The 25,219-nt window shown below is 45.0% G+C and overlaps 1 protein-coding gene across 2 annotated transcripts; it reads left to right on the plus strand.

The window, feature by feature from the left end:
- Positions 1–6,525: 6,525 nt before the first annotated feature.
- On the plus strand, positions 6,526–24,452 carry ZBTB21 (zinc finger and BTB domain containing 21). Of its 2 annotated transcripts, XM_036243667.1 has the most exons (4): positions 6,526–6,613; positions 12,568–12,635; positions 19,129–20,705; positions 21,303–24,452. In XM_036243667.1, exons 3-4 carry the CDS (start codon positions 19,142–19,144, stop codon positions 22,295–22,297), a joined length of 2,559 nt encoding a protein of 852 aa, XP_036099560.1. In that variant the 5' UTR covers positions 6,526–6,613; positions 12,568–12,635; positions 19,129–19,141; the 3' UTR covers positions 22,298–24,452. The 2 variants fall into 2 exon arrangements, with proteins under 2 accessions (XP_036099560.1, XP_036099558.1); XM_036243665.1 differs by having other exon boundaries at positions 19,129–24,452.
- The last annotated feature ends 767 nt before the right edge of the window (positions 24,453–25,219 follow it).

Raw genomic sequence — 25,219 nt, forward strand, 5'->3', positions numbered from 1 at the left:
GGATTTATTACTTCCAACTTTCAAAGAGATTGTGCGGGTTATGCTCCAAACCTAAAACCAAGGTGTTTTTTTGTGTTTTTTTTATCCTCACCCGAGGATATTTTTCCATTTTTTGTACAGATGGAGTGGGAGGGAGAGAGAGGAAGGGAGAGAGAGAGAAAAACATCGACGTGAAGGGACACATCGAGTGGCTGCCACCCGCACGACCAACCAGGGCCGGGGACAAACTGCAACCGAAGTACGTGCCCTTAGCGGGAACCGAACCCGGGTCTCTCCGGACCGCAGGTCGACGCTCTAACCGCTGAGCCAAACTGACCAGGGCTAAAACCCAGGTTTTAAAGATAAAAAGATTCCTGAGGAATTGCTCTAAAATTCTGTCTTCCAGGTTTTTCAGGGGTACACAGCAAGATATCAGGAGACATCAGGACCATGTGAAGTTGAGCTTTCAGCCCCTTTTAGGTACAGGGACAAGGATGTGGGAGGCCACCCTGATTTGGAGTGGAAAATGAGAGGTATAGAAGAGAAAAAAGCTCAGGATGGGCTTCAAGCCAGAGCTAAAGCTGGACCAGAGTTAGATGAAAAGTTGGGGGAGCCATAGGGAAAAATAGCATCCCAGTGCCTGACACTGGCCAACAATTTCAAGATGATGGCAGGGCGAGAACCAGGTCCTTACAACCCATTTTCTTGTTCATGGATCCTAGAATGCAGTATTTGTTGAATGAACAAATGCATGATTGATCCCCATAAAGTCAAAATACAGGAAGTTTCCATGTACATACAGAGGGCTTTGATTTCCTCTCCCCCAAACCTATTAATGAAACCTCACGCAGTTGTGCTGACACTCAGTGCCCATTTTAATATCTGCTTCAGTCATTTACCCAGTGCTTACTTGTGAAATACATTTTTAAAAAATATTTTATTTCAAGTGTCTGAAATGAAAATATCTTTCCACAATTTTCAGAGGTTTTCTTTTAAAAAAAATTTTTTTTCTTTATTGATTTTAGAGAGAGAGGGAGAGGGAGAGAGAAATAGAAACATCGATGAGAGAGAACATCGATTGGCCGCCCCCTGCATGCCCCCCACTGGGGATTGGGCCCACAATTGTGCCATGACTGGGAATCGAACTGGAGACCTCTTGGTGCATGGGTCGATGCTCAACCACTGAGCCACACTGGCCAGGCTCAGAGGCTTTCTTGAGACACTGCTGTGGGATGAACGTGTTCCTCACAAAGATATGTTGAAGCCCTAATTCCCGAAACCCATGAATGTGACCTTACTTGGAAATAAGGTCTTTGCAGATGTCAACAAGTTCAGATGAGGTCACTAATCTAACGACTGGTGTGCTCATCTGAAGACACAGAGGAGACATGGGAAGAAGGCCAAGCAAAGACGAGGAACACCGAGGAGTGCTGGCACCCACAGAAGCTGGAAGAGGCAGGAGAGACTCACCCAGAGCCTTCGGAGGCAGCAGGGCCTGCATACACCGTGGTTTGGGACTTCTGGCCTCCAGAAGTGTAAGAGAATAAAGTTCTGTTGTGTAAGTCCCCAAACTGGTACTGTAGAAACGAGTACAGGTAAAATGACACAGAACAAGAATTTGTATTATAGCATAATTGCCTTGGTGACCATTTAGATTTTTTTGGTACCCGAGCCCAAGATTGGCCAGTCACTCTACTGGGCAGTAAAGGGCAATGAGAGCAGGAAGGGCCCCCTTGTAGCACTGGGAGAGGTTTTTACTTTTCTTACAGAATTCTGATGCGCTAACTTCAATCCCAGGAGAAAGAGCACAGTGCTTACTTTTAGGATAATTATTACACTTCTGCTAACAGTGGCAATACTATCTTAATCAGCATGCCATCATGATGAGATCAGCACTCTAGTCCATTGACTGCAAGGGGAAACTAAATCTAAAAAGGAAATCCAATTTCAGAGGGATGCCCAAACATATTTTCCACCTGTACCTCCCTATCATATACTCCAAACATGGTATTTTTAAAATTTATTTGATTTTTACAAGTCAAAAATTCTTGGGAATATTTCCATCATTATTTGAAAATTCTAGATTTCTTATAGCAAATGGTATATCATCAAGTTCAGAATTAAATATGCAGACTTGGTCAAACCTCAGATGACATCTGAGTTCTTGGTCATTGGTCAGCACCACCTGCCACTTTTCAAAGTGTGGGAACATTGACAATTTTCCAACCTTAGGAAAAAAAGAAAGCATATAAGGAACAGGGCATCTATTTTTAGGTAGTAATTTCACAGATATCAGGGAACCAGACAGTGTACCAAATCAATTGAGTCACATGGTGGGTGGGAAGGGGAGTGGGGTGGGGTGGGCTGCTCTGTAATGGAGAAAGCAGATTAAGTCATTTGACCCAGTTTTTATGAGAGTGCTTTGTAAGCAAACTTCAAGTTCTAGAATGTTTTATCAAGTCTATTCTAAAATTGCTACGTTAATATAAATTTTGGGGAAAATATTGATGTTTAAATGTGACAAACTTACAGCATAAAACATGCCAAATACCCACAGGAACCTTGGAGATGATTAAGTAACAGGAAGTACTTCTGAAATGAAGTTTGAATACACGTTCGTTTCTTTTCTTCAGTAGGGTGACTCACGTTCTGGACCAGGATGAGGCTGACTCTTACTAAAAGAGGAGTAAAGCTCTAAAGTCACCAGATTTTTTTTTTTTTTTTTTGAAAGGAAAGGAAAAAGAAACAAACAAAAAACAGTCAGATCTCTGGTCTTTTAAGAATAGTTTTAGACCCTGGCCGGAGTTGCTCAATGGTTGGAGCAAACTGAAGGGTCAAGGATTCAATTCCAGATCAAGGGCATGTACCTGGGTTGCAGGTTCAATCCCCACCCCAGTTGGGGTGTGTCCAGGAGACAACCAATGGATGTTTCTCTCACATCAATGTCTCTCTGTCTTCCTTCTACTCTCAAAAATCAATGCAAAAATATCCTCAGGTGAGGATTAACAAAAAACTAGTAGTTTCAGGACCAGAGAAATTTAGTCAGAATTTTTAACCATCTAGTCATTATGTGCACAGAACCACGAGGCTTGAGGTCCAAATAGAACCAATGTGCTCAGCTATTCTGAAATAAGTGATAAGAAATCGCACTGTTTTGCTTGTGGACATACAGTAAAACAGCTGTTTGGAAAGGGCTGCCCAGACCAAGGCCCTGTGGCAGTGATGCACAGAGGCAGGAGGCCTTGGGCTGGTGCTTGGAAGAGCGAATCAGATCTGCCAGAAGACCAAGTAGGGAAAGGGCACCCGAGTCAGTGCCTGTCCCAGCCATGCTTGGCCAAAGTTGGTGAAGGGGAGGAGCAGAGAGGAGCCATAGCAACCGCATGTTACAGGCCACCCCAGCAGACATCAGATATGCATTTAGAAAGATAATTTGACTGAAGGCAGACTGACTGGGAAGGGAAGGTGAAAACCCAAAGCAGGAACTTAGTTGAGGGGCTACAGTGATTGGCCAGAGACCATGGAGGTCAGGAGCAGAGGGAGGGCTGGTGAGGACAGATTTAAGGAGCCATTTAAGAGCTAGATTGATAGGACTTAGTGACAGCTGGACACAGAAACTGAGAGGTCTCTAATATAATCAAGTTTCTGGCTTGGGTAATGGGATGGATGGCAGCCCCATTCAGTAGGATAGAGGCTGGGAAGGAAGAACAGGTAAAGGGAAGACAGGAAGCAGAAAGGAAGGTCAGCTGTGAGTTTGCTAAGTGAATGGTGTGGGTTATCCAGATGGGGCTGTCTAACAAGAAGCTGGCTATATAAATGTTGTGAACAGTGTATAAATAAACATATGTACATGACACTAGCGATCCTGTTGGGATGCATCCGCATATGGATAATCCTCAATAAAAATTATGTGGTGCTCCTACTAGAGGCCAGGCAGCATGCTGGGCTCTGGGCAAGCAGAGGGGGGTGAGAGGGTACTGGCAGGCTGGGTGGACAAAACAGTGATTTCCTGTTTGCCTTTTTGACAACCCTGCTCACACCGAGTCTGGACTTTATGGTAAGAACCTGAGTTTAGGATTCCCGCCCCAAGTTTCTATTTTGCTTTTCTCAGGGCACCTTTTAAAAACACCACTTAGAGTTGAGCCCATGAAAAGTTAGTGACCTCCACCCCTACCACCTTATAAGTAATAGGTACTTCTACCCTGCTGTCTCCATAGGGCAACCTAGAGCCACCAAAAACTTAAGCTAGGAAATGGCATACCTTTTACTTTTAGAAAATATCACTGACTGCAATGAGGGTGGCTTAAAAGAGAAAGACCTGGAGGCTGGGAGAGTAGTTAGAAAGCTGCTGGAGTGGAAACTGGTTACCTTATCAGAGAAACATTCAGGAGGCTGATGGACTGGATTTGGTGATAGGCAGAACATTGGAGAAAAAGAGGGGCAGAAATGGTGCCCAAGTCCCCTAGCTCAGGCGGCTGGGCTAATGTCCCAGGGATGGCCGAGACTGCATCGGATGAGTGTGAATCTCGGGAAACCCCAAAGTGTGGACACAGGCAGATGAGCCAACACAGGAGGCCAAGAACCAGGGTCAGATAAGAGAGAAAATCCAGGGAATGAGGCATCACTAAACAAGGTGATTTAAAAAATGAATTGGCCTTGGCCGGTTTGGCTCAGCGGTTAGAGCGTCGGCCTGCGGTCCTGAGAGACCCGGGTTCGGTTCCCGCTAAGGGCATGTACCTCGGTTGCAGTTTGTCCCCGGCCCTGGTCGGTTGTGTGGGTGGCAGCCACTCGATGTGTTCCTTTCACATCGATGTTTCTCTCTCTCTCTCTCTGTTCCTCTCTCTCCCTCCTACTCTACCTGAACAAAAAATGGAAAAATGTCCTTGGGTGAGGATAAAAAAATAATAATAATAAAAAATAAAAAATGAATTGGAATAGAGAATCACAAATCAAAGCAGCCAACTGAAAGAGTGAAAGTTTCTGCTAGATTTAGCAGTCAAGTCCCTCTTACTGAGAGACGGTGAGGGCAAAAGCCTGTTCACATGGCTTAAAGTGGAGACTCAGGTGTGTCTTCCTGAAGCAGCTACAAAGGGACACAGGTACCGGGAGACTGCTTTCCGCATACGGGATCGCACACTGTGAACAGGAAAACCTAGCTAATAGCTCTGGCTCTTGCTACATAGCTTGGTATTGGCCTTCTCACCTGTAACTCGGGCCAACCATGTGCCCTCACCCAGCCTAAACACAGGGGACCCTAACCCCAAGGCCCTGCTGCCTCTGCCTTCTTTTAAGCCAAAGCCACTTTTCACCATACCGCTCTTCAGTCCAACCTGCAGACACTTTTGAAAGTTTTAAATAGTTTGCAGGGGAAAAGTTTTAGGTGCAAGTCTCTTCCTTTGAGAGGAAGAGGACTCTGAAGATGAGTGATAACAGAGCCGGTGATTCTGAAACAAGTCTTTAAATCGTATCCACCCGATCCGAGACGACTTCTCACACACACTCCTCAAACATTTCCTACATCCTCTGGGGTCGAATGAATGCATGAACCAGTGGAGGAACACATCGGCCCCTCTCTCTGAAATCTATGTAAGAAACGCTCCTTTCAGAAGTGGAACGAGTTTTCTGATGAACGGACTGGTGACGTTCATGCAGGGGGCGAAGTCTCAGAGGCCCGCGCTGAGACCCGGCGTTGAAGGTGACTGCCTCGTGGTCAGTGAACTCAAGGACCACTGCCGTGGAGGCGCCGGCTGCCACGCGGCCGGTGACCTGGCAACCACCGTCGGCTACGGGAGTGAAGCCGGCGGCCCCGTTTCCTCCAGGCCACTGTCACGCGGTCCCTCGTGACCAGAGGGTTCTGGTGGGAGAAAATGGTAGCGCTCAAGGTCAGCGAATCCATATCCGGTGCCTTCCACGCGGACTGTGACGCTTCCGTGCAGTGGGCGAGCCGACGGGCCGGGGCCCACGACCGCTGGGGCCGCCGCCCGGCTCCCCAGCCCGGCTCCCGCTTCCGTCCGGGAAACCGACCTCCCAGGCGCGTGGAGGCGCGGCCGCACGGCCGGCCCGGGGGCGGGGCGAACGGCCGCGGCGAGCCTCCCGGGTGCGCGCGTCCTCCGGGCGCTGGGACCCACCGGGCCCGCCCGCGCGCCGTCCCCGGGATGCGCTCTTCTCCCGCCGCCGCCTCCCCTCACGGCCGCCTGGAGTCTACCTCGGGCCGGGGGAGAGCGCGGAGCGGGGGGAAGGCGGGCGCGGGAGGGCGCTGGCGGCGGCAGGGGGCAGACGCGGGCGCCATCCCAGCAGCAGCCGGGCGCGGGAGGACGCGGGCGCGAAGCGAGCGGAAGGCGAGCGCGGGACGGCGCGAGCTGCGGCGCTGGCGGTCCTCCCGTCAGGTCTGACGCCGCCCCGCCCCGCCCCCACCCGCCCCCGGTGCCGCGCCCCGCCCTCGCTCCGCCCCCGGGCACCCGGCGACCAATCACAGCACCGCGCACGTGACGAGCGCTGCCTGCAATGACCTCATCCCTGGTGTGGGATGACGTCAAATTCAAGATGGATGGAATCACAGCGGCAGCGGCGGCTGCGGCGCGCGCGAGCCGAGTGTGAGCGGAAAGGGACCCGGCGTCTGCCTCCGGGCTGAAGACCGGTGAGTAACTGTCACGCCCCTCGCCCTAGGAGAACAGCGGGGCACCGGGGGAGGCCACAGCCTCCCCACAAAACGCAGCCTTTCCTGACGTAACTCTGAGGTGATTTCTCTCCTCTTTTTTCTCTCCACCAGTGGGTTGCGGGCTCCGAGCGGTTCTGCGCGTGCGCCGGCTCCGGTCCCTCACCGAGCATGCCCTGGGCTCCCACGTAGCCTATTGTGTCTTCACACTGCGCATGCTCCTTTCCCGCACTTGGCCTCGCCCTCGCCACTGCGCACGCTCCGTCCCTCACTGGGCTTCCCTCTCCCGGCCAGGTGGCCCTGGGGGCGGTCGCGCCCGGCCTCAGCGCGAGCTGCTGCGCGGAGCGGTTGGGACGCCTTCTAGTCGAGGGCGCGTGTTCCCGTCCTGCGCACTGGTGGCGGCAGGCCACTGGCCGCTGTCCACCGAGGGGCGCGCGAGCGTGCGCGGAAGCTGGCGGGGCCGTGGGACCCCGCACCTGCCGCGGCCTGCGCCCCTTCCGCCGGCCCCTCGGGCCCCGCCTGGCGGCTGCGGGCGTAACCGGCCGTAACCCTAGTTGACTCGGCTTTCCGCGCCCTGCCTCCCGGCCGGCCTGCGCCCAATGCCCGGACCCCGAAGCTCCCTGCTTGCCCTCCAGGCCCGCGGGGAGACCTGTTCTCCGACTGCGCCGCCCGCCGCGGGGCACAGCCCCCCGCTGGCCCCTAGCGTTTCTGCGCGGCTGTGGATGGTTCCCCACTTGAGAAGCCCCGGTCTGAACTGTGCGGCCGGAGGCGGCGCTCGAGACCCCAGCCCCGAGACGGACGCTGGCCTGAGTCCCCGCGATCTCGTAATGGGCGCTGCCACAGCCCAGATCCCTTATCGGAACGAGTTGGGTGGCGCCCTCCATAAGGTCATGCCTTCCCTGTAGGAGGCCCTCTGCCCGGGTCCTTGAGCCTGGTCACTGCACCAGCCGCAGGCTGCGTGGCTCTGGAGAGTGCTTCTGAGCAGCCCTCTCGGAGGGGGTGCTTCTAGCCTGTGCAGCGGGGTTGCCCACAGCGGGAGATGGGGGACTGATCTTCAGTGTAGCAGCCTGGGTTTGAGCGCAAGAGTCGGCAAGCGCTGCTCGCCTCCAGCATCTGAGGCCCCGGTGTGTTACAGCATAGTCCAGTGATTGTTCATCGTGACGACCCTGAGTCATCAATAAGGAGCCTGCATTAGGTTCTGCGGGCCTCGTTTAAGATGGCAAGGAAACGGGTTAATCCGTTCTCGAAAGATTTCTTGTTGACAATTATTTTAGAGATTTTTTCCTCCGGTGCTTGGAGTCAATTCCTCATTCATCTCGAATGACTAATAGTCATTACATTTAAATTTAAATACCCTTAACTTTTTATGTTAAAAAGGAAGTAGAATTTGGGGGCATTGGTTTACTTAACAGTAACTTTATTCTTTTGACACTATTTATTGAATATATGGTGTGCCTCATTCTGTGGATTATAACTCCTGCCCTTGAGGAATTTACAGTGTTTATGGCAGGGGGTGTTAGGTGTGTAACAACAAAGGGGCTGAGTTACTGAGGGAATCTCTGGATGAAGAGGAGATAACCGAAGGGACAGTTTTAGTCCCCACAGCCAACAGGGAAGGGAGAGCAGATTCTCAGGCTGTTTATGAGCAAGGTCTGACAGGTCATGGTGACTAGCTAGAAAGGAACGAGAAGAAGTTTCTGGTTTGGGAGACCTGGTGGTTGACAGCACACCAAACTACATAGGGAATATGTGAGGACAAGCGGATATGACGGTAGGGTGAGAGGGTGTGGGTCATGCCTTCCATTCTGGACATGTGGGATATCCTGAGCTGGAAATCTTCATTGGGCTCCTGAGAGGCTGGAGTCCCAAGGAGAAGTCCAAGTGGAGATAAAGATTTCAGAGATTATCCAGTGGTCAGTTAAAGCCACAAGGACTCATACACAAAGCAAAGAAAGCTGCCATGTGCTGAACTCTGTAGCAGACACTGGAACAATAAAGGTGAGCAAGTCCAGGTCTTGAGCCTTACGTGTGATGATTTCTCTTTTTGCCCAATAGATACCTGCCAGATCTTGTGCCAAGCATTAGGGATATGTATACATAGGTGGATACAAGAGTTCTCCCTTTTAGGGACTCATGAAGGACATATGAAAGCGTGGCACTCAAAATAGTTGAGTTACTGCAGAGAGATGATTATGGTAGTTCAGATGACCGAGCTACTGGCTAGGGGCAAATTACTAAAGCTTTGTAGAAACAGTGACATTTGAGCTGGATTTTTGTGTATAAGTTGGCTGAGTAAAGGAAAGGTAAAGATGTTTTCGATGGTAGAAATCAGGTGTGCAGGTTTGTAGGGTGGACAGTAAGAAGTGTCCAGTAAGGGCATGAAGTATGAAGAGTCCTATATATGTCAGCCCAGCATTTGGATTTTATCTAGGAGGTAATAGGAAAATCAACATAGTATTCTAAAGCAGGGCAGTGATGGGACCAGCTCTATGTTAGGAAACAACAGGCATGATTTTCACTCATGTATTTAATTGGAATATCAGAGTATTGACAAATTTATAATAATTATTGTGCAAGATACTATGTTGAGCATTGTGAAGAGTGTCAAAGGATATTAAATAGATTCTCAGTCCTTAAATAGCTTACAGTTCTGTTGGGGAGATACAGATGACTAACAGTATAAGGTGCGGAATAAACACTACATAAGGGATGCCACTTTGTAATACAGGAGTTGAAAGGTGTTTGCTCATTACAGACTGAAGTAGTTAAGGAAAGTCCATTAGTTTTCTAGGGCTGCCATGACAAAGTACCACACTCTGGATGTCTTAAAGAACAGAAATTTATTTTCTCACAGTTCTGGAGCCTAGAAGTCTAAAATTAAGATATAGGCAGGATTGATTTCTCCTGATGCCACTCCTTGGCATATAGATGGCTGTCTTGACATGGTCTAACCTCTGTGTTTGTGTCCTTTTGTTGTAAGTATACCAGTCAGATTGGAGTAGGGCCCAAAGACCTCATTTTAACTTAATTACCCCTTTAAAGACCTGATCTTCGAAAACACTTACATTCTGAGGTACCGGGGGTTAGAACTTCAGCATATGTGGGGTGTGGAGGAGGTCACACAATCCAGCCCATGACAGAAGGCTTAATTGGAACTTGAGCTGAGCTTTGAAAGATGATTTATGTTGAGCTGAGTGGAGTTATGGGGGTGGGGGGGAGTTAGATGAGGTGTAGAACAGATTGGGTGATAGAAGCAGCAAGACGTGCAGGTTGTGTCTCAGAGATGAAGTATGTGAAGCAGGAAGTTATCACGGGGATAATAAGGGGAAGAAAATCTAAAAAGTAGTTTAAAACCAAATTTACAGAACCTTGGATTACATGGTTTAAAAATTTTGAATTTTAGCTAATGGAGAACCACTGTTTTTATTATTTTGTTTTTAAACATAGTCAAGGCTGGCTCTTTTCACTCAGGTCTTAATTAAATCTTAGCTAAAATGTCACATCAAGGCATTTCCTGACCATTCTCTCGAAACCGCTAGTTACTTCACTCAGTCAAAGCACCCTATTTCTTTCCGTTATAACGCTTAACACAATCTGAACTCATCTTTTTTATTTGTTTTCTTGTTTATCATCTGATTTACCTCACTAAAAAGCCAAGGCTTTGTCTATTTTTGGCACCTCTGTATTTCAGATATATCTTACCATGCCTTGCACATCTAATAGGAGCTCAATTAAGTTGAATTAATAATAGTAATACTTAATGTGTACATCTGATGAGCTATCAAAGTTTTGTTTTAGAAAGCTCAGGCGAGCAGCAGTTTATCGATGGATTTGGAAGGTATGGCAGGAATAATGAATACCACTTAGAAATATGTTAGGCTCATTTAATGAGAACAGAAAAAGATTAGTTAGGTTGAATAGAAAAATGAATTTATTATAAAGATACAGGGTTGCTCTTGAGGTTTAAGGAAAAGCTAACAAATTGGACCAGGAAACATAAAAACCATAGTAAGAAACTGCAACAATCTGTGTAGCAGGGCTCCAGCAGGTTGTACTCCCCGGCCACTGCTGAGGTCATTCAGCTCCAGTCATTTACTGCCTTTGTCGTCTTTATCAAGCCCGTTCTAGAGAGAACGTTTCTAATTGGCTTTGCTTTGGTGGTGTACCTACCTCTGAGCAAGGGAGAGCAGACATCAGACTGTACTTAGGAGGACCAGGGTGGTTCTTCCAAAGCCAAATCAAGGGGCCTCCTGCAGCAGGAGGAGGAGTTAGCTGCCTGGCAGCCAGGACTAGAGAGGCTCTGGTCACCGTGAACTGAGTTACAGTAGAGCCATTCAGCTGGAGGTGCAGAGCACACGCCTTGAACCAAATCAGACCTTCTCTAGAGACTAAAAATGTGATGACATGAAATCCAAGGGTGTGAGTGACATTACTCTCTTGAAGGATCAGATAAGCAGGGCTTGCTTTGAAATCTTAGGAACTTCAAATAATTTCTAGGTATCTTCCTTGTCCCAGAGTGAGTGATGATGATAAGATCTAAACTCAGAGCCAGGCTTCCTGTCCCCATCTAATAAAATTCCCCATCTAGTAAAATCAAATGGAGAGAGTCTGTGCTATATCCAGAGGTGAGGGTTTGGGGCTGAATGGTGTGTGTGTGTTCATATTCCAAAGTCAAATGTGGGTACATTGTTTATGTGTTCGCTTTTTGTTACATGCATTCTCTCTTTTTTTTCCTGTCATTTTTAGGACTATACGAGCAATCCCCAACATTCCAAAGGATTCTGTGCCCAGAGTTCAATTTTAGGTTTATATTTTAAATGTAAAACAACATTTCCCTATTGCACTGGTAGTGTGCTAGTCTTGGAGCCAATTTGATTTATAATGTAATTTAGTTCTAATGCCAACCTGAGTTTTAGTCGCCAAAACTTGAAAGTGAGGTTATTTTGGTTCCCTCCCAACTTCCTTTCTGAGCCCTTTACTTACCTCCAAGTGTCTTTTTATCCAAGTGCTTACTGTGCTTGGCCTTTTTCTGTTTCTATCCCCAGAATGCTGTACATTCCAGAAGGACCTGCCTTCCACCTATCCCCTTGAAAGTCTAAACTCCTTGCAACTGATCTAAATTTGGTATAAAGAGGAAATTGTATTGAATTAAATTATATTAAAAAATGAATTCCCCGCTCATCTTAGCATTTAGTACTTGAGGAATTTGAGGTGATGGTATGAATTATTTTCTGGAATCCAGTTGTGAAGGGCTTTGCAGCCACTCTAGGAAACTGGACCGTTAGGCCAGGGCAAGCTTTGGGAGCTTTGAAGCCCTGGTAGGATCAGATGAGTGTTTCTGAAAAGTATCTGTAGTAGAAACGTAAAGAATGGAACCTGTAGTGTTATTGTAATAGTCAAGTGAGCTGTGAGTCCCAAACCTTCCTGATGTCCCCCTGTTCACTCATCTACCCTCCCACCTCTGGCCCAATGAACTGCTTCCTGAAATCAGTATGATCATATACTTCTTGTACCGTTCATCATGCATGTCTGTCCTGCCACGGGAATGTGTGCTACTGGACAACAGGCAGCTGGCCAGCTCACTCATCTGCTGTCACCAGCACCTCTTGTGATACGTGGCATACAGCAGGCCCACGTAAACATTCAGGAAAGGGAGGAGATAAAATGCGTGTTTGCCATATAGGAAACACTATATATACTACAAGCTTTCAAACACACAGTGTCTTTTTTTCATCATGAACATCCTTTGTGGTGGGTAGTGTTATTAGCCCTGCTCATCAGGTTAAAGAAACTACTAGTACTCAGAAAGGTCGAGTGATCTTTACAAGGTTATATATCTAATAGGTGGCAATGCCAGGATTTGAAGCAAGTACACTGATTTGAAACTCTTTCCTTGAATTGTTAACCATAAAAATTCTCTCGTTTTGACATTTCAGGAAACAACATGAAGTAGAAACAATTCAGGCAGACTTTGGGAAGATATTTGTGTGCAGGGATACAAGTGGTAAGCAAGCCAGACCTATTTCAGAATCTGGTTTTCCTGGGGGATTTCCTCTTGGCTTTTTCTTCCACTCATAAAAGAGACTTTTCTTCACATTTCACCCACTTTTCTTTTAAGAGTGTAGAGGTTTTTCCACCATGACTAAAGTGGTAGCAGGGACACCTGCATCGATGAGTCAGGTAGAGATGAGCAACGGGAAAGGTATACGACACGGATGCAGTGGCAGTGTGTATGCATAAGAGCCTTTAAACTTATGCTGCACTCTTTTATAAGTCAGAGGTTGATTATTCATAATTAAAACATACATGAGAAATTGGAGTTTGATGAGCCAGCAGATTTATGGAGGAGAAGGTACATCCAGTAACAAAGCTGGTCTCATCTGAGGACAGAAGAGCAGAAAAGGCAGCAGGTTTTGAGAATTCTGTCTGCACATCCACCAGCCACAAACGGATTTATTGGACTATCTCATGACATTTAGCATTTGTGCTCCCCCGCCTTTTTGCGTGTTTTCTTAGTGTAGCGTTTTATATTTTTAATTAATGTTAAACTCCATAAATACACCTATTGTCATTAAAACACAAAAGTTCAAAACGTTATTTGTTTGCAGCTGTACCAGAAAAGGGGTCATTGTTTTTAAGTTTTAATAATTGAATGAAAAGGTAAAAGGGCCTCAGCCTGAAGGTGACAGGTTTGTGCTGCCCTGTGTTCTCTGTCCTGTTGCTCCAGACATCTAGAGCCTTTTCTGGGCTACTGGAGAGGTGGAAGAGGTCACACTCCTTGAGCGTAGCCCCCAGGGCCTTCAGGCCTCTATTCCCTCTTCAGCATCATTGTCTGCCTTCCTGTACATGTATCCTTTGCTACAGCCTGGCCCTCTGTCTTATCTCTCTGATGTTGGACATACTGTACCTGTCCTTGAAATGCCCTTTACCCTTCCTTCCTGACTGCTCACATGTTTTTAATTTCTGCTTGTTCATGAGGCCTCTTATTGTGAATGCCTTCCTTGACTTCCCTCTCACCTGGATCAGTTTCATCACCTGTGTTCCCTCTGTACACACCTGTCCCGTGCTTAGCATATTGGAGTATGATGACAGGTTGACTTGTCCTGTTCCCACACAAGATTTCAAGTGCCGTAAGGCAGGACCATGCTTGTCAGATTGGTAGCTTCCACGTCTAGCCGGTTCTGGCACATACTAGATGGGTACCCAGCTATGAGAAGCATGTAACATGATGACTAAGAGTCCAGGCTATGAGTCCAGAGGCCAGACCTGAGACCCAATACTGACTGACTGGGCAACTTTGGGTACATCACTTGACCTCTCAATGCTTCCGTTTTCTAATTTGTAAAACAGGGATGATGACAGCACCCAGCTCAGGTGTTTATGTGAATATTGAAAGAGGAAACTAGAGGCAGGTGATGTAGGAGTTAAGTGTGTGGTTCCTGAAGCCAGTCACCAGGTGTGAGTCCTGCTGTGCTGCTGACTGTCTGTGTGACCCTGAGCACATCAATTCCTCCTCTGTGTCTCATTTTCTCGTCTGTAAAATGGAGATGATAATAGTACCTACAGACTAGCGTTGCTATAAATATTGGGTTAATGAATGAAAAATGTTTACAGTAATGTGTGGTGGTAAATGTTCAATTATTGTTTGAATGAATAGATTGGAAAATACATACTGTAGAGTTATTAGGCATATCAGAAATTTGGACATACTTGTTCTTGGGCAAGCAGTCTCATTGATGACTCTAAATGGTTTTAATCCCCAAATAATTTTCAGGGACAGTGACTATTTCTCTTACAACTCAACTCTCTGAGTGACTTACTGTTTCCTAATTCTCAGATGTTTTTGTTCAAAGATTATAGAAGCCTTTGGTTCAAGAGATTGGAACTACATAGAGCAAAAACGGGGGTAATAATTTGAAGAAAACAAAACAAGGAAACTTTTCTGAGCAATGAAAAATGAGAAAATGTTGACTTTTAGCATATAAGAATAGGATGTAAATGGTATATGGAATGGCATTTGCTTCATATTAAAGGACAAAAATCTCACTCAGCTTAGTTTTCACATAGTTCTTCAGCCTATACAATAGTTTCACATTTCCTTGGTGCCTTAAGATGGGTCTCCCCAAAAGCAGACCCTGAGACGATTCAGATGCAGATGTTTATTTGGGAAGTGATCCCAGGAAGCATAAGAAAGGTTGTAGGGAAAGTGAAGCAGCACAAGGGTACATTAATGAATAAAGTTTCCGCTTACATTTAAAAGATCAAAACTGTCCCTGAAAAAATCTGAACCAATTTTTCTATCAAATTTTGTCTTAAGTAAGGATGTCCTTCTAGTTGGTCTAGCAGAATTCCTGGAGGCATCCTTAACTAATCCTAATGACTGTCTCTATCTTCACTGCTACCACCCTGGTCCACGATCCGTTGAGTCTCACCTGCATCATTGCAGTAGACTCCTAGCTGATGCAGGCACCTGGGTCTTTGTAGTAGAGCCCTAGCTCATCTAGGCACCATAGTGTCTCACGTGGATCATTGCGGTAGAATCCTAGCTGGTCCAGGCCGCCATCATATCTCACCTGTGTCATCACAATAGAATCCTAGCTGCCTCCCAGCTTCCACCCTTTCCCTACTTTCTGTGGTTCATTCTCAACAACATGGCCACAGTGATTCTTTTAAACATAATTCCTCTGCTCAGAATCTTCCCATGGCTGCCCAGTTCACTCCTAGTAAAAAGTACAATTCTTCCACATGTCCACCTAGCCTTGCACAGCCTTTCCTCATGCTTCTTCGATGCCATCCTCCATGGCTCCCTCAGCTCTCTGCTCCAGCCCTGCTGTCACCGTGGCTCTCCCCTCTGCTGGTAACACTTTTCCTCAGTGATCATTCTCATGGCTCATCCTTGCCTCCTTCAGGCCTTCTCAAATGCCATTTCCTTGAATTGAGTGAATGGTAACAATGACTGTATTCTTTTTTTTTTCTTTATCCTCACCCGAGGACATTTTTCCATTTTTTGTTTAGATAGAGTGGGAGGGAGAGAGAGAGAAACATCGTCGTGAAAGGGACACATCGAGTGGTTGCCACCCGCACAACCCAACCAGGGCCGGGGACAAACTGCAACCGAGGTACGTGCCCTTAGCGGGAGCCGAACCCGGGTCTCCCTGGACCGTAGGCTGATGCTCCAACCGCTGAGCCAAACCGGCCAGGGCAGTATTCTAATTTAATTCTCACAATAGCATTTTTGAGGCTCAGAGAGGTTGATTAGCCCAGAGCACCCTTTCAAACTGTCTTGACTCTGACCCACAGGAAAGAATATATTGTACATCCCAATCCAGTACTTGCTTACATGCGTGCATATGTGGGCCCAGAAGTGAAACAAAAGTTGCACAAAATCATAGTTAGCCTTAATACCTTTGAGACATTCTGACATTTTTCACTCTGCCCTAGTCATTTTTTATTATTAGTTTCAAATCACTAACTTGGTTTTATGAAAGTGTTTGAAAAATACTTGTCTAAGCTTTTGATTCTGCATCTGTTGCTTTTCCCTGTGGTTTTTTTTTTTTTTTTTAATCCTCACCTGAGGACACTTTTTGCATTCATAGAGCGAGAGGGAGAGAGGGAGGAAGAGAGAGAGAGAGAGAAACATCAATGTGAGAGAGACACATCGAGTGGTCGCCACCTACACAACCCCAACTGGGGCCGGGGACAAACTGCAACAGAGGTACGTGCCCTTGGCGAGATCCGAACCCCGGTCTCTCCAGACCGCGAGCCGACGCTCCAACCGCTGAGCCAAACGGGCCAGGGCACTTTTGCCTGTGTTAACATCAGAACTAGCTTTCTTAAAAATCATCAGCACTAAAAACAGTGTTCAGTACATGGCTGAGTTGATAAGTGGCATTGTAAGCTTATTCTCCGCTGACCTCTATAAAAGATGACGGGTTTCTTTGCACATAAGTAGATGTGTGATTATACAAACAGTACACTAGAGTTATGGGAGAAATTAAGATGACTAACAGAAAGGGAAAATGCCTCTATCAAGCAATCACAAATGGAGGACTTAAAATTTACCACTGATATGAAATAGTGGTAGGCAGAAATAAACAGAAACTTGATAAAGTCTGACCAAGGTGATTGTTTGTGGACAGGCTACAGGCATTGTCCTGGGAAGCACAGCCATGCCTCTGAGTCAGTTAAATTGAGTCAGTCCCATAACAAGGAGTCAGAATAACATCAAGGTCGTTGCAGACAATGTTGGTCACCCCAGGTTGGTGACACACCAAATTCTTCTTGTGGGCTCCTCTGAAGAGCCCAGATCTGGTTGACCAGCAAAGGCTGGTCCTTTGAAGCCAGAGGAGCCTGGCTGGTGTGGCTCAGTGGATTGAGCGTCGTCCATGGACTGAGAGGTCCCAGTTCAGTTCCCAGTCAGGGCACATGCCTAGGTTGCAGGCTCAATCGCCAGTAGGGGCGTGCAAGAGGCAGCTGATTGATGTTTCTCTCTCTCATCAATATTTCAATCTCTTTCTCCCTTTCTCTCTAAAAAAAATAAATAAAAACGTATTTTTAAGAATTCAAAGCCAGAGGAGCACCTGCACATGTGCCCCATATGAGTGTGGAGTTTGGTTCATCTACAACTTGCCCTGTAGAGAATGATAAAACTGTCACAAATAGTCTTAGTTACTTTGAATCCATTTTAATATTAAAAGTAAATGTCATAACTCTTCTAAAGAAAAGATAGCATTATAAAGTCAAACCAAAGAGGTGAGGTGTTACAGTAACAGAAGCCTAAGTGAGGGGTCAGAGTTGGAGTCAAGCATCATCTCTTTCTGAAATGGCTCTCTTTGTCCAGAACATGGGTGGGGTTAATCTGAACCCTTTTATTTTCTTTTTTTGATACTGAGTTAAATGCCTATTAATCCTACGATTTCTGAATATTAATCGCACAGCATTTGTCAAGTCCTTACTACGTATGAGATGCTAGCTCACCTAATCTTTGCAACAACCTTAATGGAGGCCACAGTCCCTGCTTCCATTTCAGGTGAGGGACCTGATAATCAGAGAGGCCAGTTGACAGCAAGGGAAGAGGAGCCAGCATCTCAACCCCAGCATCTTGGACAGAGCCTGCACCCAACCACTTAGTTGTCTCTCACCTTTACATTTAAAGAGAATTGCAGTGAAATCCCAATTCAACCCCTTAATTTAGAACTAGTAATAATTTAGTTTAGACCCAGGCCAAAGTGTCCTTTGTGCTGTTGTTAAATGTGATTTGGTAAGAAAATAATATTCAGGAGATTGCAAGATGTTTAGCATAAAGAAGACAAACTCTTTTATTAGTTAACCTTTCTAACCTTTGTTAAATAGTGATTAGGATACAGTAGTAATTAGCAAATGACTTTCAAATCCATGCCTATTTTTAAAGATTTGGTGAGACCTCTGCTTTGCAACCCATTGTTAACAATTCACATTGCAAGTAAATACACCCAGTTGTCGGGGAGGAAGAAACTTTCCTCTACCCTTGTAGGTTTTTTTTTGTTTGTTTGTTTGTTTGTTTTTTGGTGGTACGTGCCCCTAGCGGGAACCGAACCTGGGACTCTCTGGTCTGCAGGTCGATGCTCAACCACTGAGCCAAACTGGCCAGGGCTACCCTTGTAGGTTTTTTGAGCTGGTCTAATAATTAAATCTATAGGAGACAGATTAACAAGAGAAAATAACCAAATTTAATTACATGTGTGGAATCCCACATACATGAGAGGTTCAGAGATGAGGGAAATGAGGTATATGTGACATTATGAGCTAAGGATGAGGTAAGGCACTTGGGCTTCAGAGGGGAGGAGGTTCATTGCAGGACATAAGAAGAGCAGGTATTCAGTATTTGTAGTTTGTCCTGCCATATAGAGAGGTCATAAAGATTATCTGATAATCTTTTTATGGGCAAGGTCCCTAATTCAGTACTTCTAGGTTGCTTAGGAGGCAGAGTTTCTCTTGGGGGTCTCAGTAGCCTTTAGCTCAAAATAATCCACATACCACAGAGGCATACCTTGGGTGACTTGTTCTGAACCCACATAGTAATTAATGGATTTCCTTTCAGAATTATAGACTTAAGTCATTTCAGTATTTCATAACTTATTCTCTGAACTGAGTATAATAGAACTAAACAACAAATGGATAAGGACCCTAAATAACCATTATTTTCAAATATTGCTTCCTTACATACCTACCAAGTTCTAACAGCCTTTTTGATGGTATGATAATGCCTGTGTTACAGTCTTTAGTTCCTAAAATCTCTCTATTTTAATGATTGATGATACACTTAAGCCATAAGATTTGTTTCCTCATATTTTCCATGTTATTTAAATAAGATTATCCAAAAAGCTTTTATGTGCCTATAATTTGCTAAATAATGGCACCTCTGGAAAGACAACTAAAGGTCCCTGCCCTTGAGCATTTTGCCTGGTGGAGAACTTTTCACTGCATCATTCATAATAATTTTACACTTTGTCTTTCAGATAAGCCCAAGCAATGGAAGGATTACAGCATTATATCAACCCAGCACATGCCATTTCTCTTCTGAGCGCGCTCAATGAGGAGCGCCTCAAAGGACAGCTGTGTGACGTGCTTCTGATTGTTGGAGACCAGAAGTTTCGAGCTCATAAAAATGTCTTGGCTGCTAGCAGTGAATACTTCCATAGTTTATTTACAAATAAGGAAAATGAGTCACAAACTGTATTTCAGCTTGACTTTTGTGAACCAGATGCTTTTGATAATGTTTTGAACTACATTTATTCCTCATCTCTGTTTGTGGAGAAAGGCAGCCTTGCTGCTGTGCAAGAACTAGGCTACAGCCTCGGGATTTCCTTTCTGACCAACATCGTTTCTAAAACACCTCAAGCACCCTTTCCAGTGTGTCCCAACAGGAAAAAAATATTCATAGAACATGATGAAAACAGTTCTCAAAAGAGAAGTGTCATTGTCTGTCAAAGCAGGAGTGAAGCACAAGGGAAAACTGTCGGTCAGAGCCCACCCGACCTAAGCCATACCTCCGTCAAGGCCACTGCCAGTAAGCCACATGTCCCCAGACCAGTCGAACCACTTCACAATTTGTCATTGACAGAAAAGAGTTGGCCAAAAGATGGTTCTTTGGGATGCACAAAGTCTCTTGAGCGTTCTGGATCTTTGGATGATACTAACAGAAGCAGTCTGGTGAAAAGGAATGCAGTCCTGCCTTCCACGCCTCCACAAGACAGAGAGGCAGTAGATGATAAACCAGGTGGGAGCAGTCAGCTTCCCAAAGGAAAAGCTATAGAGCTGGCTTTGAAAAGGCCACGGCCACCTGTGTTGTCTCTTCGAAGCTCATCAGAAACTCCCTATTTATTGAAAGAAACTAACAGAGGAAATGGCCCGGGCGAGGACAGAAACTTGTTGTACTATTCAAAGTTGGGCTTGGTGATCCCGTCTGGTGGGCCTGCTTCTGCAAACCAAAGCATCGACAGAAGCGGCCCACTTGTTAAGAGTCTCCTGCGACGGTCACTGTCGATGGACAGCCAGGTTCCTGTCTATTCACCCTCAATAGATTTGAAATCTTCCCAGGGGTCATCTGCAGTGCCAAGTGATGCACCAGGGAATGTGTTTTGCGCTTTATCTCAAAAGTCATCTTTAAAAGAGGGTAGTGAAAAACCAGCCCTGGGTGACGGTACTCCAGCCACACAGCCACACCGCCTCAGGTCCTTCAGTGCTTCTCAGTCCACCGAGAGGGAAGGCGCCCCTCCTGTCGCTGAGGTTCGAATCAAGACAGAACCCCGCAGTCCACTGGCAGATCCCTCTGACATCATTCGGGTCACTGTGGGAGACGCTGCAGCGGCGGCTTCCAGCTCAAGAGACCTTCCTCTAAAAACAGAAGATGACCAAAAAGACATGAGCAGACTCCCAGCAAAAAGGAGGTTCCAGGCAGACCGAAGACTACCGTTGAAGAAGTTAAAGGTGGATGAGCATGGCTCTCTGGTGTCAGAAGATAATCTCGAGGAAAGCTCAAGCCCCACTCTCAACGCAGATTTTCCAGATTCTGACTTGAGCAAAGATGAATTTGGTGAGTTGGAGGGAACAAGACCAAACAAAAAATTTAAATGCAAACATTGCCTTAAGATCTTTAGATCAACAGCAGGTCTTCACCGGCACATTAACATGTACCACAACCCAGAAAAGCCCTACGCTTGTGACATCTGTCACAAGCGGTTTCACACAAACTTCAAGGTGTGGACCCACTGTCAGACCCAGCACGGCATAGTGAAGAATCCGTCACCAGCCTCTAGTTCACATGCCGTTCTGGATGAAAAGTTTCAAAGAAAGCTGATTGACATAGTGAGAGAGAGAGAGATTAAGAAGGCCCTGATCATTAAGTTGAGGCGCAGCAAGCCCGGTTTTCAGGGGCAGAGTAGTTCCCCAGCTCAAGTCATCAAGAGGAACTTGAGGTCGCGAGCCAAAGGCGTGTACATTTGTACTTACTGTGGAAAGGCCTATCGCTTTCTCTCTCAGTTCAAACAGCACATAAAGATGCACCCAGGAGAGAAGCCCCTTGGAGGACACAAGGTCGCTAAGCCGAAAGCGCTCACTCTTGACGGTCCGGTAGAGAACAAGGAGGTTTTCCAGTGCCGCCTCTGTAACGCTAAGCTCTCTTCTCTCCTAGAGCAAGGCAGCCACGAGCGACTGTGCCGAAACGCCACCGTGTGCCCCTACTGCAGCCTTAGGTTCTTTTCGCCCGAGCTCAAGCACGAGCACGAGAGCAAGTGTGAGTACAAGAAGCTGACGTGCCTCGAGTGCATGCGCACGTTCAAGTCCTCCTTCAGCATCTGGCGGCACCAGGTCGAAGTCCACAATCAGAACACCATGGCCCCAGCCGAAAACTTCTCCTTACCCATCCTGGAGCACAATGGTGAAGTCACCAGTTCCTCCAGGCCCCAGGCCCAGCCAGAGCCTCAGAAAGCAAACCACGTGGTCACACCAAAAGACGACAATGCGTTCAGTGACTGTTCAGAGCAAGTCAACTTTGATTCAGAAGATTCCTCCTGTCTTCCTGAAGACCTTAGCCTTTCGAAGCAACTGAAGATCCAAGTCAAAGAGGAGCCTTTGGAGGAAGCTGAGGAAGTGGTGCCTGAGGCCAGCGCAGCTCCCAAAGAAGCAGCTTCGAGCAAGGACCCGGGCTTGTGGCCCTGTGAGAAATGCGGCAAGACGTTCACCGTGCACAAGCAGCTGGAGCGGCACCAGGAGCTCCTGTGCTCCGTGAAACCGTTCATCTGTCATGTTTGCAACAAAGCTTTCCGCACCAATTTCCGGCTCTGGAGTCACTTCCAGTCCCATATGTCTCAGGCTACAGAGGACTCAGCGCATAAAGAATCTGAAGTGTGCCCTGTTCCCACAAACTCACCATCTCCTCCACCTCTGCCCCCGCCACCACCGCTGCCCAAGATCCAGCCCCTGGAGCCCGACAGTCCAACAGGTGTTTCTGAAAATGCAGCTCCAGCCACAGAGAAACTGTTTGTGCCCCAAGAATCGGACACACTTTTTTACCATGCCCCGCCCCTTTCAGCGATCACATTTAAAAGACAGTTTATGTGTAAACTTTGCCATAGGACATTCAAGACCGCGTTTAGTCTTTGGAGTCATGAACAAACCCACAATTGAAAGACCTCCCCTTTCACCTATAACGAAATGGGGGCGGTCTCCAGATTTCAGCCTAAGTTGTGAAATGTGTCATAAGAAGCAAAATATTTTTTACAAAATAATAAAGGTTGGAAATTGTTATGCTTGAGTATAAGTTTGAGGTAAACTGATATTAATTACTAACGTCCATACTCAACTTAGAAAAACTCTAAAAAATACTGTGCTTCTGGACCTTACAGTCACAGAACGACAACTTCATTAATGTTGAAATTTGATTGGTCTTGGTTTGTTTGCATGGTTCCTCATTCCGCAGTGTCATTGTAATCTTTTACTTGAGTTGGTTTTGTTTCCGTAGAGATTTGCAACTAGTGGAATACTATTAAAGTATTTCTTTTGGTTATATCAGACACCTAAGTTGTAGTTAAATCCTAGCCATGTTCTTAAGTCCAAAACTTATCAGGAAGAAGTGGAGTAGTTTGCAGTGTTGATTTAGGTCTTTAGAAGACTCTAGCAATAAGAAAAAAGATAAACCTCAACTTTAATAAGTTATCCTGACACTTGATAAAAATATTTGGCATTTTGTGGTCATGTAGAAATTTTTGTATGAAAATTGTGAAAAATTTAAATCAGCAATAGTAATACTTAGATTTTTATAAATAAAAACTTGCTCTTGGGTCATTTAATTACTGATGGAAGACTTGGGAGGTGAAAACATTAGGGTTTCTGGAAGGCTCTGAAGTCCCTGCACAAGGCTTCAGCAGCAACAGGCTGCCCCGAGTTCCTCCGGCACTGGGAGGTTGACCAGTGTACTTGGGACAAAGATAACATGGCACTAATTTTGAAATTAACAACATTAGTATAACAAATAAGGTCGGGACCTATATTTACATAGTTCAGCGGCTCTGAATCCCGAATTACCATTCACTTCCAGAGACTTGAAGCAGAGGGAGGAACACCACACTGCAGTCTCCACGTGCTTTTCAAAAACAATATTTACAATACACAGTTTCCTACCTCTTTGTCTCGTGATAAGTTCTGTTAGAATGTGTTGGAGTTTATCGTGGTAAGACATCCGTAGTGAAACCAATCTGCTTAGCATTTCATAACTAGGTATTAAGGAACTATCAGGGGTCCAAAATTAGTTTTTCTTAACTTCTTTTGGCCCATAGGGTTTTTTGAGCTTGTTTTTTCCTTCTATTTTGTGTAAGTTGTAATTAAAAGTCTTTCATTAGGTGTTACCCAAAGTTCAAGGGGCTGTTTCAAAAGGTAAAATTTTTATTTTATTTGTGTGGGGTGATTAGACATATAAAAGTAGAAAAATTGGGGAAACTACAAAATCTTTTTAAGATAGTGATATGGGTTAAGACTCCCAAGTTTATTAATTTTTTTACAAGCTATTCTTTCAAATAAAAAATTCAGTGACTGTGACTTAAGAAATACTCTGCTGAGTACTTACATTTGTGCTGCAGCAGACAACTGTCCTCATCAACCTCATTACCCACATTCCATACCAAAGGCAGGAAAGACATTCTTTTTATTTGAAACAAGCCTTTTAATAAGGTACTAAATGACTTGTGCATTACAGAAATGACGTATGAAATTTTGCCTTTTATTCTTCCATTGGAAAACTCCAGTGTCCCAAAATATTTGAGTCGTTACTTCCTATTTCTGTTCGTAACTTAAATTTGATGGCAGAAGGAAAATAAGTTACAGTTAATGATTGTTACTATCTTTATATTTTCTTGAAGACTATGTATTTTAAAGACAAAACTAAAGCATACAATTTTATATCAAACATTAAGATGGATTATTGTCCATTGAGTTCATTCCCCATATAATGTGGTATTTCTTACCCTGAACACCTTAGTAGCTATATCACTTCAGAAGAAGACAGTTTCCCTGAGTAATCATCACTTACGGCTGTTTGAGATTCTGTAATAAGTCCATGACACAGTATCTTGGCGTTGTAAATTCAGTATCCCAGAACTTGAACCTTTATGCTACTTTTTGAGGTTTTTTAATAAAGTTAATCAGTAAAAAATATTTTTTATCTAAATATAGGCTCTACGAATCTGTTAGAGTTTAAGATTTGCCAGTGGTTTGTCTTGTTAGTTCACATTTTTGTCTAGGCAAGGAACATAAGATTTCAAATAAAATTTTGAACCAAAAACATTTATAATGCAGTTCTGGTTTTTCTATTACTTTTTATACTGTACCTTAAAAGCATTAGGCTAAAAGAGTTTATTTTGGTGGTCAAAAAATAAAATATGCTTCCACTTGGGTAATTATTTTAAACCTTAACTAAAATAATGAAAGACAAGTGAATCACTTTATTCAAGAAAAAGGTTTTAAAGAATATATCTCAGTAGGCAAATACTTGCTGTACGACAGCTTGGTCTTTCATTGTTGCAACTGTAGCTAGCAAATAGATTCTTGAAAAAGTTTTTTCTGATTGTAATTAATTTTTGAAAATGTAGAAAGCTCATTATTTCTTGTAAGTATTCTAGATGCCTGCTTTTTTATGCAGTTGTGGAAAGAATGTAAGATGTTTTAATATATTCTTTGTTAATCTGAGAACTTGTTACTGAATCATTTTCTTCATGTTGGGGAGGGAGGGAGGAACACCATAAAACCTGTGTTTTTATCAAGGTAAGTAATGGGGGTAACAAATAGTGCACATTTTTTATAGTAATATTTCAAGATTAATAGAATATCTGCCTTTAAATTGGTTATGGTTTGTATGCATTTCTAGTTTTATCAAAATATACAACTGACAATTCAGCAGTGATGTCATGTGCATTTGTGGGGAGATGTAAGTGGTTCTTAGTTTTCTGATCTGGAGTGGATGGTAATAGCCTTCTTTAAAAATATACCCCAGCACTTAATTGGTGATACTGTAATCCACACACAGCACCCACTGGTGCTGAGAATAGAAACAGACAA

The sequence above is a fragment of the Molossus molossus genome, unplaced genomic scaffold (assembly GCF_014108415.1).
Source record: "Molossus molossus isolate mMolMol1 unplaced genomic scaffold, mMolMol1.p scaffold_m16_p_5, whole genome shotgun sequence".
NCBI lineage: Eukaryota > Metazoa > Chordata > Mammalia > Chiroptera > Molossidae > Molossus > Molossus molossus.

Coding starts and splice junctions, on each gene's coding strand:
- ZBTB21 (XM_036243665.1), top strand. CDS start 19,142: ATGGAAGGATTACAGCATTATATCAACCCAGCACATGCCATTTCTCTT.